General features: G+C 48.5%; 3 protein-coding genes across 3 annotated transcripts; all 3 read left to right on the plus strand.

The window, feature by feature from the left end:
• Positions 1–3313: 3313 nt before the first annotated feature.
• Positions 3314–4557, plus strand: DFJ58DRAFT_713439 (uncharacterized protein; the record flags this gene model as incomplete). The annotated part of the gene is made up of 5 exons (XM_041383921.1): positions 3314–3377; positions 3434–3505; positions 3560–4054; positions 4105–4388; positions 4438–4557. The coding sequence occupies 5 exons, from the start codon at positions 3314–3316 to the stop codon at positions 4555–4557; spliced, it is 1035 nt and encodes a 344-aa protein (XP_041250008.1).
• Positions 4558–10390: 5833 nt separating this feature from the next.
• Positions 10391–12585, plus strand: DFJ58DRAFT_759721 (uncharacterized protein). The gene is made up of 3 exons (XM_041388366.1): positions 10391–11566; positions 11620–11626; positions 11679–12585. Exons 1-3 carry the CDS (start codon positions 10531–10533, stop codon positions 12097–12099), a joined length of 1464 nt encoding a protein of 487 aa, XP_041250009.1. The 5' UTR covers positions 10391–10530; the 3' UTR covers positions 12100–12585.
• A 4314-nt stretch (positions 12586–16899) lies between these two features.
• On the plus strand, positions 16900–19371 carry DFJ58DRAFT_368062 (uncharacterized protein). Its single transcript, XM_041380069.1, has 4 exons — positions 16900–17384; positions 17442–18007; positions 18067–18301; positions 18355–19371. Exons 1-4 carry the CDS (start codon positions 17211–17213, stop codon positions 19288–19290), a joined length of 1911 nt encoding a protein of 636 aa, XP_041250010.1. The 5' UTR covers positions 16900–17210; the 3' UTR covers positions 19291–19371.
• The last annotated feature ends 76 nt before the right edge of the window (positions 19372–19447 follow it).

Raw genomic sequence — 19447 nt, forward strand, 5'->3', positions numbered from 1 at the left:
TAGCTTCTAAGTTCTATTAGCAGGAACGTCTTTCATATCCACCGAACAAACAAACCTCCAGCACCGAATTAGGAGCTCAGGTGACAATTGACTTGTGATCTTGAACTGACACTTCATAGAAAGGGTCTTTGTCTTTATTTCATCTGTCATACAATGTATTGACTGGCTTGTGGACGGACAACGGCACCTCTAGTAACGACACAAGGTCACGACTTCATTCTCGTTGTCCAGTGTCATGATACTTACACTAACATGTACAATTACTTCCGGTAAGAATTTCAAACTTAGTTGATAAGGGCATTGATTGTCTAGACACCGTCAAATAGGCTCACGTTTCTTGTGCGCGTGTGACTTAGGCCATTGTAACGGCGCATGGGTACACATTTTGCAGCACTAGTCGATTCGGTTGATCGATCTGATCAGCAGGACACGGAAAGATGCAAGGATCTAGATCCCAAGGACTCCGCGGAACTGAGAGTACCAATAATGGATGAATTGTCGCGGGCTTGGTGAAATGCTATGAGGGTGTTTATGTTGGGCTTCTTTGAAACCCTGCAAGTTCACCCAGGATTCTTTTTATACTGTCAGCTGAAGTCGCCGCGAACAGTCATAATTGCTAGGAGTCTCAGGCCCCTGGGTATCTTGAGCTTAATGGCGCTTAAATGAGGTTCTCAGATGCCTACAACTGTTTGCTTGTTGTCCTGCAGCAGGGCACTGAAGGTGAGGCTGATGGCACGGCAGTTGTCTGAAGCGCGCGTTCGTCGCAATCAGTGACATGGAGAGGCTTACGGATGACCAGAAAATCGGCGGCGGGGGTTACCTGTATGCAGGTACCCATATCAGATAGACGCACAAACGTCTGCCGTCATCTAACTTAACTGAAAAGAGCGTCCGTTTTTTCGCATGGAGGTTTCCTTGCAGGTACGCGTGTCCAAGGAGTCTCGTGCACACGGCGATTTTCATCCGAAGAGTTACGTCCACGTGAAGCCGTCGGATTGAGGTGACTGAACGTTGAGAGGCACCATTTCTCGGTGAAAGTCACGCAAATGATCTAGATTTCTAATACTCAACCTGTAGCTAGATACGGTGTCTACGACATTCTCTCGAAGTGGCTAATCAGTCCCCCTCATCTTCGCTTCCGACGGGTTCCTTGCCATCCTCCGATGGCACGCTGCCGATTACGACGAAAGCGCGCTGTTCAGGGCTAGTACCGACTCGCCGCACAGCTGCTTTCCCCGAGAGCGCTAAGCGTTCCCCTCATGGGGTCAAGCCCTAGGATAACAATTTAGCCCTGTCACAGAAGTGCCCGGATATGCCGAGGAGCGTTGTACGGCTCTCGAGTTAGCGCTACAATATGTTCTTTGTCAAGATTAGTTGTGCACCGCCTAGTCATTAACAGGGTTAGTTATAGATATTTGTCATACATGCCATTGGAAGCAGGGTATTAGCCCCTGGTCATTAAGAGCCTTCTCAAAACATGTGCATGGGGCTCGGATCTAGATGTATGACCAATTGAATTGCGCGTGCGCGTGGTTAAGCACAGGTGGACTCTTTTGACATCAATGGAATTCGGGAGGGGTAATCTCCATCTTACTTGAGTGTTTAATGCTGTCCTCTTCTGAAACACGAAACCGAAGACTGCACTCGAGACCATCAATATTCTGTCTATGACACAAGTCGACAAGTTACCAGTCTACGTCCACAAATCTACTGGGAACATTAGGACAGAGAGCTGGGGGCAGTACAGAATTTCCTACAGGGCCATCATGTCCAGCAAAGCGCGACAATTATTGGATGACGAAAGTGGATGAGGGGCGAACCAGCTTAGACATCTCCCGATGGACTCTAGTTCAACGGCGACATACAGAGTTCGATAGCAATGAAGCAGTTAGTAAGGAATTGACCACGGTGACATCGCAGTCAAATGATGTAGAATGGTGGATGATCCATCAGTGAACCGGTGAAGCTTTGATAAGGGTATGCATAAGGAAGAGACCTGCTCGTGAAGTTCAATCAATATGCGGTGATAAGGAGCAATAGAATGATTTTTTGCACATTAAACACAGCATCGTCGTCAGTTTCATTGCAGTGGACAGCATCTCGCCACTGACTTCACTACTGATAACCAGAGATAAGCATGAGTGTAAATGAACAATTTCTCAAGGTAGAAATGTGCCCTAAGGCGCGTCATTACAACCATCCCATTTGCTGATATGATTAGAACACTCATCGGTATTTCTCTATGCTTCGCAGATTTGATTCGGGAACGAGCGTGCATATTTTTACTGGATGGTTACTTGAACACTTCACTGCATCCGCCATCGTGGCATCGGAGGAACCCGATAGCGGAGTATTCATCCGTTGTATTTCATAGATATGCGCAGCCGCACTTTCCGCGCTATTGCCGAAGCGGGTGCGATTTAAAGCATATGTAAGACAGATGAGGTCAGTGAGCGTCTGGCGCCTTGAGAGCGTCAAGATGTTGAAAGATGGCATATCGACTTACCTTCGACGCGGCATTGTATTTAGTAAAGTTACTGTACTATCCTCGTGATTATCATGGCCGACTCGGACGTCGTCACGCGGTCGTTAAAATGACATATCTGGGATTCGGTCATCCTAAATATTTCATCCTGTGAAAGCATTTGGACCCACGAAGGACATTGGCATTGTGTCAGCGGAAAGTCAATGACATAGAACTTCACCAAAATTAACACATGTTCATCGTAGATTCGCAATTGCTGGATTTTTGCGAGGAATCGATACTTGCATGGGAGTGTTGGAGTCCACGCAATCTTCTTCGCGTATTTATTCAGTAGTACCGAGAGCTTGCCATGACAGACTCGACACGCAGACAACCGTGACAGAGAAGACTTGCACAACGTGCGAAAGTTCTCATTGAACAAGCGAGGGGTCCATCACCAAAGCGATGTTTGAGCTTGATCCCTTTATTGGTATTGGAAGGCACGACTGTCTTCCTTCGTCTATAAAGGTCTGGATAGGGGAGACTTCACAGGATCCTGGACATAAATCAACATCTCAGGGCAGTTTGGTATAGTTAGATTATGTTTCCTTTATTATATGACTCGTTGCTGACAGAACCTGCGAATCCGCGAGTCTGCGAACGGCTGCGAATGTTCGACGTCGACCTATTTGGAGAGTTCCCTTGACTCGAGTCGGAAGATGCGGCTTGTTTTCATTACATAACCCTAAAATTCGCGGAGTTTGAACTCCACGTCGTTGTTTGTCACTCTAGTCAGCACACCCTGAGCCACAACGACTTGACAATTGACAATATTAGAACGTGAAGACCATGAGCACTGCGAGCGTCCAAAATTTGGAGGAAGCTGTCACGATAGCGTCGGAATTCATAATGAGTGAGCCAACCTCACAGTTCATGGTATTCGCCAAGCTAAAGTGACTCAATAATCAGCCCTTGATAACTTACCCAGCGAAGTACAATTTCTTCTGCAAGAGCTTCGCTCGAAAGAGACCGATTCTCAAGGTATGCGGCCATAATATCACAGACTCTGGACGAAATATTTATGTATATTTTAAGACATTCAGAATGATCTAGCCAAAGAAGCTCATAAATATATGCGACATTCCCTACGATCGGACGGTACGGACCCCGCCTCGAAAGAGAAGGATAGAACGCTAGCACCACCAACTGAGAAACTGAGGGATGCTCAAGAGAAACTTTCAGCGCTTTCAGACGCGAAAATTGCTCTGGCCTCTCGTATTGTTGACCTACTATCCAGGAAGCGGGCTCGGTTAGAATATGATCTGGGGCGTGTCCTTGTTCTACAAGGAGAAACGGATCCAGCATCTGTTTTCGCTGGTGCTGCAGCTTCGACTCCAGTCTCTGTATCGGGACTTGGTAGTGGCACTGCCGGCTATGTGCTTGGAGGACGCAATCCAGCCGCTCAAATTAATGAAAGCTTGCGAAACGCGTTCGCTGGCGGTACCGCCACCCCTCTGGTAGGTGGCTCAGGAAGCATGGTTTCTGTCGGAGGGCGTGCTTCGGTTACTGGGGAAGACAATGCATTTAAAAGTAAGTTCGCGCTTATGTCATTAACTTTAGTGCTTAACGTCAGATTCAAGAACGGAGATTGATGGCGACGCAGGGCTCTATCAAGCTACCATCACCCGCGCCATCTGCCTATGTTCCATCTACTCGGGGCCGCCGGAGAAGACGGGGAGCTTCATCTGAGGCTGAGGACTTCGATTTCGATTATGGAGATGAAACCCAAGGTGCAGAAGAAGCAGAAGAAGGTGACGGTGAAGAGGGTGAAGATGGCGAAGATAAGGAACTGTACTGCTTCTGTCAGAAGTTGAGTTATGGAGAAATGATCGCGTGTGACAACCCAGATTGCCCGTATCAATGGGTAAGCCTATACTTCATGTTTTGGTAACCATAATCTGACACATTTGTAGTTTCACCTCCCTTGCGTCAACCTCAAACAACCACTCCCCGAGAGTTGGTTCTGTGATGACTGCCTTAGAAAGATGGGTCCTCCTGCGTCCGGTCCTGGTCGTAAGGGCCGGAAGAAATAGACCTTTCCCCCCTCACATCCCCTTCGCATCGCCTTGGCTGTGGCCTTGGGCAAAGAAGTTGCCATATGTTTTGGGGCAGCCAACACCGGGCTATCTACAACAGCGTTTTGAACGTAGTTCCGCCTCGTCACTCCTGTCGCATTGATGAATTTGAGGTGGACTACAGTCAAACTTGCACTGTGCTCCTACGGCCGCCAACTCGCCTTCACAAAATTATGAAGTAGTCAAAGTTACCTTTTTTTTGGCGACAAGATCGGGGGTTCCTATGATCCACGCTATGACCACACGTATCTCATCATTTCAGGCTTTCCCTCACTATGTCCGTCTCTGGCAACGTTTGGTGGCAGTGGAGTGCAGGATAGAACACAGATACGACCGAGTAGACCGAGAATGGGGTCACGACACGGCTGTCCGATAATGTGAAATCAAATCATGGGTCTTCAAGCAGGGCGTTTACTGTATGAGCATTCGCCCATAACGCCGTGATCCTGATACGCCCCAATCCGTGCGTTCGCTTATTTTCTTACTTAGCCGTTCCTTGGTGTTCTGCTTTTGCAGCATACCGAGTCTATTTCGGTGACCTGCGGCAACACTGTATTCCCGATTTCGGAGCTGTCTATGTTACGTTAGGAGCATGTATCCACAAGCACAAATATTGTTCGCGTGTAGACGTCCCAGGCGCTCGACTCCTCAGTAGGAATTATCTCTCCTGTATCAATTAGCGCTGCCAGCCCGTCTGAATTTCCCGTGTTTAAACTATCTGTCTGGCTCATTCTCACGAAGCTTCCACTACAGTGCCGCCGGCGTACCCGTTACGCGAAGTCAATTTACACGTTCAGGTTTCCCTTGGTTTCCTCGGTTCGACGTCTAGAACCTACGTTGACGTGCCCGTTGACAAAAACCATGTGGCGTAGCGCTCCCCACAACGGGTTTGCATGTGCAGTACAAGCTACTAGCTCGTAACCAATCATACAATTACCGTTCGCGATTCAGCGGTGTGAGGTTCTAACTTGGTGCTAAGATGGCTAGATACTGGCGATAGGGGATACTATCATGACCTGGCCAGTCGACTAGTCAGGGTTGCCCGTTCAACGAACCACGCCTCATCTTGATAACGTGTCACGATTACAGTGGCGTTTGCAGGCACCGACAACCTTATTGTGGCGCGAAAACATTTTTGATTTGGCGTTCTCGGTGACCATGGACTCCGCAGCCCGAGTGTCAATTGAATGTGGAAGGAGCATCTCTGGTGGATGATCTACAAGTGACCTTTCTCGGCTTCCATGGAACACATTTTGGCTCAGCTGTTGTACTTGCCTTGTTTGATTTAGTCTCTCTGTCTGCCAGACCATAGAAGGAAGAGGGTGGTATTAATCCTTCTTTGTGTCTGTGAGCCAGATACAATGGAAGCCGGAGCTTAAAACCTGCATAGGAGAAGCTCTTACAAACTCTACTCTATGGAATGGAAGCCGGCTGAACTATACACAGCCAGCTAATTGTCGTTGCTCACAATTATTGATCGTATGAAACTCGCGTCTCTCTCCACCCACTCTTGACCCACAATTAAAGAAACCGATTCATATTAGGTCTCCTGAATGCGATGCCGCGATAATTACAATATGCCATAACGGGTTCATAACTATATTTTTACTTCAAGAGCACCCTGGTTGCGATGTCCCGATGTTGCGAAGAGTCGTGGTTAGATAGGTACATACATCATGCCGTGATGTCAAGTCTCTGCCATGTCTATCTGTTTCCCGCTTCATGGAACCAAACGATTGTCATTCGGTGATGCCGGTGTATGGATGGTAACTGTGTGTGAATGAAATGAAGCAATTGAGTTCGCTGGCATCGGCTTTCCGTGTCTCTACTCCCGTAGGTAAAAAAATCCGAACCTCCGGTAACGGACCTCGGGTAGAATATGCCAGGAAAGGGTGGTAATGAAGACCTCGCGAAAAAACGTAGGGTCATTTGTGAAGGAAGAACGACTAGTGAGGACGATGGTGCAATTGAGTACGCACGTTATTACTCGTATGTGGCTTAATATGTACAGAACAGGGTTACACGCTTGCCATATCGTCCGGGCTTCTTCGTTTCGAGAAATGTCCAATTGTGGCCTGATCACGACATGGAGCGCGTCCAAACCGTTAGAGTCACTTTCAAATAACGTAAGTATCCTGCCGCCGCCACAGGACCGCCCCCGGCGGTGATGTCTTGTACGTAGCACGTCGCTCTGCACGGTGGCCAGCTGGGGATAGACGTCTTAGAAGCCTTCGTGGCGTTTAGATGGAACTGTCCAGGGCCCGGGGTAAACGGCCCGAGCAGTGGCGTTAGCAACGACTCGTCCCAAGGTCCACTGTATTGGATGCGTGTTCGAGCTCAGTTCTCATCCAGGAAGAAGAAATACTTCTTTTCATCCGCACTGTCCCGAAATCTCAGCGCAGACATAAACGGATCACCCAGAAATGTACCACCGTGCATAAGTGCTCATATTCCCTGGGCCCTGTTGCCAATACGTACAAAGTGCCCACGGCGTGCCTCCGGATAATTTCAAGGTCACCGTAGGACTTCGTTTGACGGGAAATAGAGATAGAAAGAGGTGGACCTGCCTAGAAAACTGTGGTTCGCGGGTGAAAGATGTGAAGATACGGAATTTACCGATGTGAGGAGCCCATACGTTGGACTAGGGGAAGCGTGCTTTGCGGGCTGCCGAAGACGCCGATGTGCTTCGGGTTCGATAATATACTATACTTATGAGCGGCACCGCGTAATCGAACTAGTAAGAAGCCCCAATTACAATGGGTAGCACGCTAACAAAGTGCTCTTGATAAGACTTTGAATGCCGGAGTGCACCCGCTACGTCAAGATGATGCATGAGGTCGGGTGCGTCGCTGTCAAGGTTATGAATAGAAAGGGGGTAGTAGGTCACACCAGTTAATTGCGAGCCGCGGCGACCTCATGATGCCCTGGCGCCTTGCCCCCAGGCTCTTCCAATGGCTAACGATAGGAGGTTGGGCTGTGGAGTTGCTAGTCATCCGCTGCCATCGGCGTGCTTGAAGCGAAGGAGCTACCACTCGGTTGGACTCACATGATATGCTATCTTCCCATAAAAGTGCAGCGACGAGCGCCCCCAAATTTGACGAATGGCGAAGAGAGAAAGGCACATTGAGCGTCCGATGCCCATATTAGTCCTCGTGTTGCGGAACGAACCGAATAAACTCAGCAAGCCAATACCCAGCTTTGTGAAACGTGGAGTGGAGAAATGGATGAGTGACACCGAATAGACGTAGATAGAAGTGGGCGGCCTAGGAAATGGAGAGCTCAAAGCAAGGGTTTGTCGAGGGTTTGTGCTAGCCATAGGATAGAGGGAACGTTCGTCCTTCATTCGTCTAGGGGCTCGGGGAGACTGGCGGCTGGCCGTTCATTTAATCGTGGAAAGTGAATGAAAGATAATTGTGGCCGCTAGTACTGTGCTAGTGAATTCTATCTACTATGAGGGGGCGCGAGAATGCATCGGGTTTAACTTAACTCAATTGCGCGAAGATAGGGTCCACACTCCCCGTCCCCGCTTATATTGAGTACGTGACCCCATGTGTGTGGGCCAATTGCACACATAGCTTTTTTGACAGCGGAGTCAATGTAATGTGCAACGTGATAAGCTTAAGAAAAGCGCTTAAGCAGAGTTCAAAACCTGCAGACGAAAATACGTCATCCGGACTGGCCGTGGCTGGCATCCAAATCATTGGGCAGGACACAATCTGACACACAACCCGCAGTGGGGGCATTGATTCATCTCCGTCTCCGTGGCGCACAGTTTAATGTATGTAATGGAAAAATGAAAATCACGGAGTCGCTTCTGGGGCGGGCGATGTGATTATAGCACATGTCGTGATCCCACTCAAAGTCCATGTTTCAAAGTCGAGGAAACCTTCTTCAGCCTGTGCATCAGTGATCCAGCATGCGAAGTGGGAGATTCGCGCTCTGTGTCTTGAATACACACCGTACTTGATGCGGGGGACGATCCACCTGTGCCTATGTCTGTGACATGGATATGATTCACAATTGCTCCACATGGGTGCAATATCAACCAGGCGATAGAAACCTTTCCTTTGACGACGGAACTCCTCGTGCATTTCGGGTTGCTAAAGGTTAGAAATACCAGTAAGATGAATAGAGCGTTGTATTGGGAACAAATACAAGCACTATTACGTGGGATACCAAACTTTGGGCCACAGATGCCCAATCCGAAGAGGATTGGACTCCTGGAAAGAAACCGACAAAGTTACACCCCACGCCAGTACAACAATACTGCATCGCAAGCATAGCCAATGCAGAGATGGTCACATGGATAAGATTGGGGGTAATGCCGAGACCATGCTGTAATGCCGTCGAAGCATCAGGCCTCAGGCCCAAAGAGAGAACACAGCATCGATAGATGCATGTGGCAGGATGTTGGATTGTCCTTTCCGGTGTAGCGCTAGCACAGGAATAATGGAGGGCGTTGGGAAGATACTGAATTGAGGCAACGTGCGAGCGGGCTATGACGCGTGACGAAACTGCTTCATCCAAATCCAATTCAACCTCGAACCTTGATCTTCCTTTGAATGAGTTTCGGTGTACAACATACACATGGTGAATGCGGATGATCGCAACAGGGGGAGCTCGGAAGCTCAGTAAGATACCGGAGTTTCATCTGAAGTCGTACACGGCCCGCGGACGAGAAAGATTCGGGAAAACATTCAAAAAATTGGGTCGTTGTGGAGGGGAGGTTTTGTGACTAGGTCATGCACCGCAGCGCCTCGGAACGGTGTTCTCAAGAGTAAAAGACAGTGAGAGGCCTAAGCTATGACAAGTTTAGACCGCGGGTATTTCATTTACGATTTTGATTCCGCATCAGGTACTAGCAGAGAGGGGACGAAAAAGGATATTGAAGTGGGATTTGCTGTGAGCTCTCTCCACGGTGTTAAGCGTCGGGCGTGGACAAGAAAAATGTCAAAGGAAGGGCTTCGAAGTTGCAAGCGCGACAGCTGCCCCACAGGAGGGAATACAGGAATGGAGGAGATAGGTGAATACAGCACTGGAAGTAGGACCAGCAAAGCAAGTTCCAAATTTAGATACGAAGCACTGTGAGTGGGAACTAATAATAAGAATAAAGCTCAGCTGCGCAGGCGGCCACTCGCAAATAGGCACGGAGAAGTGGCAGGAGGAAGTATTTTGTGGCAGTGAATTATGTAGTAGGATAAGTTTTTTGTCAAAAAGAAGAATAAAGGTGAACACAGGAAGGTAGCGGCAGGTACGGTAGCGTATGGGGAGGATCGATCAAGAAGACTTCCTAAATTGGATGTGTACGGTGGTCTGAAAGTAGAAACATTTGACTCAACTCTCTTTGAACGGACTGTTCAGGGATGCGAGGGACGGGGTTTGACTCGAATAACTGGCGGAGGGTGAGGGGAAGCGTGAGACAAAAGGGCTTAAATAAGTAAAAGTGGTACAAAAGACAGGGACGCAAGACGGCAGGATGTTGGCACGGAGTGCAGTAACCAATGAGAAGAGGCCAGCGAAGTGAGACAGAGGCTCAGTTCCGACGGGGCGCTACTCACAAGTTAAAAATTGTTAAAAATGTACAAATTTATTGTGAAGAGTTCGTATGCTGTGCGTGGGAATTGAAAGGACGTAATATGGGATGGATTGTTTGTATTTGGATCATGTTTGATTATATTTGGTACGCGATAAGAGATCTACCGGAAGAATCTGAATCTTAACGGGAAGTTCCGGAAGCACCGAGATAGTGGAACGGGCTAGAAAGAAAGAGTAACCAAAATCTGGGAGAGAGGAGGTTGCTCTAGTCCAAATTTGAACACTGCATGGACCTTCTTCTTATAATTTACCCGTAGGGTCCTTACATTTTACCGATTCTTCGTCTTGTGTCTTCACTATTCTAAACTCTTTTTTTTCTTCTTTCAATCGTCAGTCATGGATTTTGCAGCGTACGCATCTCCATACCCCGACTCTTCACCACCCTACTCCGAATCTTCTTCAACTCCCCGTACTCCATCTCCTCAATCCGTTGACCTCATTCATCCTCACGACTTCAAACATCCGATCCATACTGTTCCAACAATATTTCAAGAAGACTCATATCTTCCATCCGACGTAGGATCAATGATCCAAAACGATTCTTGGGTCTCTCAAGCCAACTACAACAATTATCCACAGTCACGAGGTTCCCTCCTCTGCGAGTTGTACGACTCGGAACCCTCTGAACATTACCAGAGTGAAGCGTATATTGACGATCACGCGCACTACAATGAATGGCAGCGGCAGCAGCAGCAGCAGCAGCAAATGCACTTGCGCCAGCCCGATCACCATACATTTCGTCGCGCCACTTTTCCTTACGTCAGACATGACCTCCCCCAACATCATATACCTCACCACTCCCAATTTTATGACCAATACCCGTCCATGTACAATGAGCCACTTACAATGTCCCCCGATCCATCTGAATCCCGTCACCCCCACGATCCTCAGTCAATTAAACTAGAGGACACCCCCCTCATTGTTCCTTCCCAATTGGGTTTCCCTGCACATCCTCTTCACGGTCATCACCTTCCTGGTTTCCTCCCTCCCGGAGCTGGTGCTTCAGTTCCAATTCAACACACCGATGATGCTGCTAGCAAAGAGACCCAGTACCTCAGGAGGCGTTGTTTTAATTGCCATACCACAGAGCCGCCTTCATGGCGTCGCTCCACTCTCAATCCTGGAAAGATTGTCTGCAACAAATGTGGTCTTTATGAACGTACCCACTTGCGCCCACGTCCCCTCCGCTTTGATGAACTCAGGGCAGGTGGAAAGACGCGTAAACCTGGCGAGAAAAAGGTCCAAAAACCTGCTCCTCTAGCTGGTTCACCCCAGATCAAGAAGGAGCCGCGAGAGTACGGACTGGCGAGGCGTAGCTCCGTTTCGAGCACCGCATCCAGTGGTGGCGCAGTCAGCGACTGGGATGATGCTGGTAAGTTTCATTATTTCTTACGTGTTGTTAAGCACGTGCTAACAATTTTACAGTGTCAGTGTATTCTTCACAGCCTCCCACCCCTGGCTCTATCTCCGGCCCCCCCTTCCAGCTATTCATCGCCTTCCATCGCAACGTTCCCCATCCCTCGCAGCTCGCAGAGCCCGCCTATCGATGCCGGCCCCCAGGCTCCAATTCGTCTCCCTAACGCCCCGTTGACAGACATTGCGTCTCTTCAACAACAAGCACCTAGGAAGTCAGCAACCGCTCCGGGTTACTTCCCACAGCCTCCAGTCTCATACCAAGGACAGGAGATGTTGCGTCGGGGGTCAATGCCTAGGCTCTGTGAGCAACCACGCCAAGTGCAGTTTGCCTCGCCACAGATTCCACCGCAGTCACTAGGCCCCCTGCAGGGTCCTGCCTCTGAAGCGCCCGTTGAAAAATCGCCGCACATCACGCAGATGCAGATTTCGTCACCTCAAATGATGACCTCATCGCCTGTACCCGCAGCAGCAGAGCCACTGTCATCCTGAGGGACGGCACGAGACACGTGTTTTCATGCCTTTCTGATTACCACGCTCGTTTGGATCTTGGTATTTATTCCGTTTTACAATCCAATTCGCATCGCCATCTTGAGCTCGATTTCACGGCCTATTTAATTATTCACCTCGTCGTAAAATGGCGACCGACAAAGACGCGGGCAAAACGGTATCTATATTCCGACATATATCCTGTATCCTATATTTCCCGCCTCGCATCCAAGCTGTCGATTATGTCTATATTGCGCATATACATATCGCCTCATGAACAATACCCTGCCAGCCATACCGCGCTCTGTATGTCGTCTCGATGATAGATACCCGTCTCACCAATACGAATGACTGCCGAATGTGCATGGAAGAAGAAGGGGAGTGTACTTGTAGACGCTAGTGTTAGTTAGTATACCTACTTAGAACCTTTTCTCGAATTTCAGACGCAGGAACATGAATTTTTTGCTTTGCACTGTGGCACCATTCAAAAATTCATGTCCGCCAATAAGTTAAGGTTGACTCAACCGCGCTTAGCAACGACAAGCACTAAGTTAGCCTGGAGAGGTAAATTGCTGTAAATTGCTGTAAATTGATAACGTTCTTGGGACCCGCGCTGGACCACGCCCCTTCATTAACCTGCTACTTCGGGAGGTATGACACGCCCGCTAGGAAACCCACTCATCCCCTTTGCGCCAAGCTGCACTGCGTCATATTCCTATTTAGTCTTGACTCAAAGTAGCACATGATGGGCGAACATGAGGCGCGCCAGAAGCACCATCTTAGAATGCACGCTTGAGTAAAATGTTTGTATGGCTGGCGTCATGAAAGTCAACGTTATCCTATTGAATTGAATTCTCATTTGCGAACTTCAAGCCCCAAGAACGCCAAACGGCCGCCGTCTGACTCATGTTCAAGCGCAATACGTACTAACTACGTGGCAACATGGAGGGAATCCGAGTATGCTCCATTCAAATCCTCGGCTGCGCAAGCGCTGGGACAGCAAGTTGAAGTCGTTGTTCAAGTTGTCACCCCCATCAAACAAAGCTTGTCTTCTTCGAAACATTCGTGTGACCGGCCGCCATACCATCGCTTTAAGCAGGTCTGACACGCCGAAACCGCCCTAATAGCATCCCCAATTGAAATTTTTTTGCCAGCGAAGCACTTGTTCTTTCTTCGGACTTCTGCTCTTCTCAGGTCGGGAATGTAGATTCAGTCTCAGACGATGCTTCGAGGACTCACGTGTCTTGTCAATGTCACTCTTGTCAGGGTCGTGGTTGGATTTGAGTAGTATCCCTACATACCTCCACCAGAAGTTCGTGTGTGTATTTCTGTGCTGTCAGTGGATTCGTCTCTCTCGGACAGGGCAGAGACTATATTGCCCCGCTCGGAGAACTACATGTGCTCAGGCCAGGTTGGTGACCCCCCTTCGCCTACGAAGCCCACGGTCCGTACCCGGCCCGCTCGAATCGAAAGCCAGTCCCTCGTCAAGATCTGCCAAACGAAGTGCCACCGTTTATTAAGAATTCAGCAAACTGAGACAATATTCAACATCCATGGGCTCCGGTCGCTATGCAGGGTCGAGGACAGCGTTTTCCCAATTCCCAGCATAGTCTTGCTTGACAGCGTGTGCAGTTTATGGTCTCCGCCGTAGAAGTTTTGGTATGAGGGACCTGGCAAGACGAATTTTTGTCGGCTCAATGTCTTCAGATGTGACCTGAAATTTGAATCTTCACAGATGCCGGTATAACGATGAGTAATACCATAAATTTGGTCGAGGAAGCGGAGTGTCGATAGGACTAACTGTTCAGGCTACGATTTGGCTATGATCTACTAGATATTTGCTCACGCGCCGAGGGTAAGGCTGGATAGCGTTATAGTTGACTGCATAGAGAGACGATGATCACATATATGAATCGTCAACCATAATTTCACTGTAACATATATTATCTTACCAACGTCGAGACGCAAGCTATAAAATTTTGATTTTCTTTGATTACTATGTGCGGGTGAATATCGGTTGGGGTTTTGGTTTCATGCCACGTCCAAAATGGAGTGTTACTGAACGTCAACCTTCTAATTGAAACTGGTCTAATTACCTTGTGCCTGTCACATAGCGACGCTCGGCTCAGGTCGTCATACGGACCGCTCGCGTTAGCTGCTCGCTGGAAATGAGCCACGCTACAGCGAAAGAACTAGATTTGAAAGAAGTTGGAAGACGAGGAATCGACTTGCACTAGCAGTGGTGCTAGTTGAACGAAGATTGATCTCGAACTCATCAAAATCTGACTAGCTGCTTAACACACTCTGCTAACTAACTTCGGTGGATGTCCGAGTCGGTGGGTCACCTGAGTAACGCGAACCTTCGCTATTTTTACCTATGACCAGGAGGAGCCAGGAGGTTCCAGGTTTACGGTCGTTCACGGTAATTAATGTGGGCATAACATTTGAGTACAGGTACAGCTAGCCAATCATGGTGCGGTTTTCCGCTGCTACTACTACATGCGTCCAACAATTCATCCCTGGACATCTCACCATAGGTAAGTCTTTTCAAATTCTCGGGCCATCCGCACGAAGCTGAGTTCGTTCTGCTATTGGGCAGCCGAAAGTAAACAGATTTTTGCAAAGTTTATGCGGCTCGTTCTTTCAAGTTCCCCGCACTCATGCTGCGATGAATGTCAGCCGCATTAATATTATCGGAAACTCATACGCTAATATGCACATAATAACTTAGTAATGAAGGAAATATTGCGGTGACAGACAATTACAATTGGATATAACAATTTCCAATCCCAAGATTGTCAGTAGTCACCAGGTGTCACCTCGAGGACTCGAGCATTTGGAACTGTCAAAATCGCGGGGTCATTTATCGCTACCCCTGAAATTTGACGCTACATGCTCGACTTGCATAACATTTTCCAGCATTTCCCCCGACTACCGCACTGTGTCGGAATGACGTACCGATCGCCACCTGCGGGTGGGCTATACTCCAAGTTGCTGACGGAACTACTTCAGGAATAACCAACATAGGGGAAACGTTCGCAGAATTGGCCGTTCTTGTCCCTAAACTTCAACTTGTGTTACATGCTAGAGGAACTGTAAGTAGTTGTCGGGGATCAGAACAGGTGAGCCAGCGCTGATCCTAAGTTATGCAGCTGCTTTGGTTGGTTCAGGTCAGGACTAGGCTAGAATGAAAATCGGTAATTCCTCCCTTGGGAAGAATGAAGTGCGAAGTCAGGCAATGGTTTTACCCCTTTTATTAGCTGGCTCTAATGATTGCGCACGACCAAGAGATCCTAGGATAACCGGCGCGGTCCCTAGTAGCGCATCCCGACACCACGGATCCACAGTTTACTTTATAGCTTGCTTGGTAAACTCCATGGCGCAACTGCGAGCTTGGTGCAGAGCGGTGCTAAATTGCCAATCAGTTTCCACCGAGGGCTTAGGCCATAGGAACACCAGTCATGTGTGTAAGTATACGGTGTCTATCTTCATTTGAAATCAATTTCAATTTCTCACCAAGGTCGTTCGTTCGTCATCGCCATCGTCGATGACCGTATGGTGGTGCATCTTGCGCTCATGTTTTCTTATCTTGCGGGCTTCATTCTGCCAAGCATGCTGATATGGTATCATAATGACTGGATACGATGAAAAGAAGATGAAATAAACCTTCTCAAGGTCTGAAGATCCAAGGGATTCTCTACAAATCCACGTGGAGATTTCCAATACCGGTGCGCTGAAGCGGACACGGATTACTGATTGAATGTATTGCATTTGTTGCAATAATGACAAGCCTCCACTCGGTGAATCTGTCGGTCTCGTTGCATTGCACATGTATTCCTGCTGACGATAATATTTCATACTCCAGCCAAACCTCAAACCCCAAGTCATTGTGATCTGGTTGAACCCCAAGAGATTACCTTTGGTCCAAGGCTACTTGTCATAAATCATTATCCCGCGGTTTAGGTGACGTCGGGCGCGAGTGAGCTGCAAGAGCGAAGTCACTAGAAGACAACATGCCGAATACTCAGCTCATTGCAGGAAGTACTTCTTTCATCGAGGTCTCTTGTCCCGATGGGGTCCATAATTTCGTATACCTAGCACCTCCATCGATTTACGCCGCGCATCATGGACTTCTCTCCCCGGCTCACAACGTAACCAAGGCAGTCGAGACCCCGTCATCTCCGCTATAGACACGCACTTCGAGATTTCACGTGTACAATGAAACCGGTAACAGGGATCGATTTGCGGCACCGCCATGGATAATTGATCGATGAGTTGTGCAATGCACAGCTATGAGCTGATGCTGTTCCGACTTCCCTCCCAGAACAGTGAGCGGCCACGAACACGAAGACATCGCAATCGTGATTCATCGTGCGACATTCACAGAGGTCTAATACATTCCTGGCTCTTGAGAGGCTATCTCTACGTTATCAAACCGTTGCCACCGGAGGAATCGTGGTCAGGTCGTTGGGCTCGCATATCCATCCCTTGACCCTTGTGCCAGTGCTTGTGGATCTAAATAGCTGATTCGGACAGAGCCCCGTTAATTTGGAATTTCGCCAAGATTTCTATGATAGTATGTGATACCACACATATGATCCACGTACCTTCATTTATTTTTCATAGATCGAACTCTCCGTTTGCTGCCAGTGCAACGTTGTAGGCCCGTAATGCAAATGTACAGGGATTTCGTAGCAGATTCAGCTCTGAGTCGGGTACTGCCGTGCCAGAGATTTAAATTAGTTTCCCACCCACGTTCGATCAAGGAAACTTTGTAGTCCACAAATATTTCAAGTGTACGTTTGATGTTACTCCAGCAGATCTATTTGCATGGACATGAAACTCAGCGAACTGTTCCACATTCAGGCTGCTTCAAGTTTTTTGGGAAGGAAGTATCTTTGAGATCACAGCTTGAAACTGATGGTATTCGATTTCACAGCCGCCGCAGGATGCCACGATTTCATCCCACAACTTTGATCCGGAAGCTGGACGTCTAGACTCCAGAACATCGTGCTCTCCATGCGGTGCTTACTGCGTATTGACACTTCCGCACGCTTGACGCATGAGAAGCCTTGTTTCCACAAGTTCCAACATTGTTTCATGTGAACATCATCATGCACATTTCCATCTCCTCAGTGCGCAAGGCCTTCCGACCGAACGGCAAACAGCTGTCATGCTCTTCTTTCGAGATGATTCAAGCTGTGATCTCATTTGAAACACTCCCAGGGGATTTGCTCTACCATATTTTCAGTTACCTATCGGTAACGGATATCGTTAGGTTGCAAAGGGTATGATTTTGTTTCGCATTCTGTCACCTGTGGCTTTGTTTGACAGAAATACACAAGGTGTCCAAGACACTTAGGTCGACCGTGCTCCGGGACGCAACCTGGTTTCATATCTACCGTACTTCCTCACGTCCACGTATTCCCGCATTGTTGTCCACCCACTCCGCCAGTTACCTTCAGTCGTGGCTAACTTCAAGTGAGAAGTTCGATCGCTGGTGCTCAAATGGTCCACGAGATGGGAAGATGGCCATGGACAGTAAGAGATATAATGCCCGAACACTGAATTTCGGCAACAAAGAGCTTCCACTGCCTGGAGTTGCTCGCAGAAGAACGGTCGAACTCTATCCAGATGCTACCGGGAATCACACTCCTTATGGCCTCGTTTTCAGCCGCTGGTTGATTGTCACCAGCATCTGCTCTTCAGAGGCACCTGTCAGGTGCTTTGACTTGGATGCAGACAAAGGAAATGACTCAGCCGAAGAAGTACCCCTGCAGCTCTATGCTAAACATTCAACTGTGTTGTACACGACTTCCGGTATGATTTTTGACCTCCGTTGCGTCCAAAGCACGCGGACGAACGGAGAACGTGTTGCATTTGTAATTTTGGTGGAGAATTTCTTTGCACTGTCTGTCACTGTTTTTTTTTGCTTTATATCGGTGGAAGTTAACATTGGTTTTGATACAGGAAGGTGTTTCAGTTCCGTGTCAGCTCAAAAGGCTCTCAGCTACACGTCGTACTTCAAGAAGTTTTTACAAGGCATGACATGCATCTATCTAGTCTTCGAGAGGTATCGCTTGGCCCGAGGCTAATTGCCATCAAGTACGCACGAGGTGGTACTTTCAGAAGCCCAGGACCCAAGAGTGATCACATTCTCTGCCTTGATATTGAAACATTCACAACATATACTGTGACACACGATGTAAAACACATGTCTATGCCTGTGCACAGTTTGGCTGATTACTAGTCTGTCAGGAAACTGCTTCACCGAGTCCAGTCGAGTCCATGCTTTCGTGCACTTCACACTTGTTGTTGCTGCGCGCATCATCGACTCACACATTGGTTGAAGCATATGAAATCCCTCCCTCCTCACCAAACGAGCACAATGAATGCAAACTACATGGCCCGGCTAACGATCTTAATCCAAATACGTCTACAGGCCGCCTGCAACGTAGCCACGAGGGTGTTGTTGGTAGCAAGTTATCCAATGTAGTCATTGTTCACGACCCCATGTTTCCTTATCCTCGTCCTGCCACCAGTGGCGAAGGCGGCTATCATGATGACGAAGGTGCCACAATCACCGCCTCTTTCCATAATCGTACGGATGACCACAAAACGTTCCTTGGTCTCGTGCGACTGACTTTGCTGCCCCGGGACAGTCCCTCCAGCGGGGGCATCGCCACTAGGATATTAGGCTCACATATACATCCTGCGGATCCGTCCCCGCCTACAGTAGTCATGGACTCTTCATTCAATGGATCAACGAAGGGCTTCGTTTTCTATCCTGAAGAAGTCACAGAATCATCTTTAATGCCTAGGTTCCGCGTACGAGCTGCGTTGAGCATTCGTTCGCCTCAACCTCCTGAAGCCGAGTTCATTTCCGTCATGCTTGGGGAGGGAACGGGGGAGAGGTTAAAGAAGCGTCGGGAGATTACATCGCTGGTACGAACTACCGCAGCATCTCTACGATACACCGACTTTGCGTCTGGTGACGAGGATACCTTGGAAGAGGCACAGGCTGCTAGGAGGGCGCGAGCAACAATACGCGTGGTTCCATGTCCACTTCCGGTTGATGGTATTTCGGCAAGAGATATCTTATTCGACGGCTGCACAGGTCGGATGGTTTGCAAGCGGCCTGTACGTGTCGCTCACAGATGGATGAAGAGGATCGAGGTGTGGGATATCGTTTGAGGCGCTCCAGGAGCCCGAAGCATTCCAATAGGCTATAGTATGTCCCGCGTTTTCCAGACTTTATGTAGCCTCGTTCGCGCTCAAACAACGTAGTGTTTATTTCGCGTTCCCTCGAATAAAATTAACGAATGTACGATCTATAAACACAGGAGAGACA

This window comes from Suillus subalutaceus (genome assembly GCF_016647625.1).
Source record: "Suillus subalutaceus strain FC151 chromosome Unknown DFJ58scaffold_5, whole genome shotgun sequence".
Classification (NCBI taxonomy): Eukaryota; Fungi; Basidiomycota; class Agaricomycetes; order Boletales; family Suillaceae; genus Suillus; species Suillus subalutaceus.

What these genes read in the sequence shown, in the direction of transcription:
- DFJ58DRAFT_759721 (XM_041388366.1), top strand. Translation starts at nt 10,531, where the DNA reads ATGGATTTTGCAGCGTACGCATCTCCATACCCCGACTCTTCACCACCC.
- DFJ58DRAFT_368062 (XM_041380069.1), top strand. Translation starts at nt 17,211, where the DNA reads ATGCACATTTCCATCTCCTCAGTGCGCAAGGCCTTCCGACCGAACGGC. An exon ending in GTGGAGAATTTCTTTGCACT is followed by an intron (nt 18,008 to 18,066) that starts GTCTGTCACTGT and finishes GTTTTGATACAG; the next exon opens with GAAGGTGTTTCAGTTCCGTG. An exon ending in CATATACTGTGACACACGAT is followed by an intron (nt 18,302 to 18,354) that starts GTAAAACACATG and finishes CTAGTCTGTCAG; the next exon opens with GAAACTGCTTCACCGAGTCC.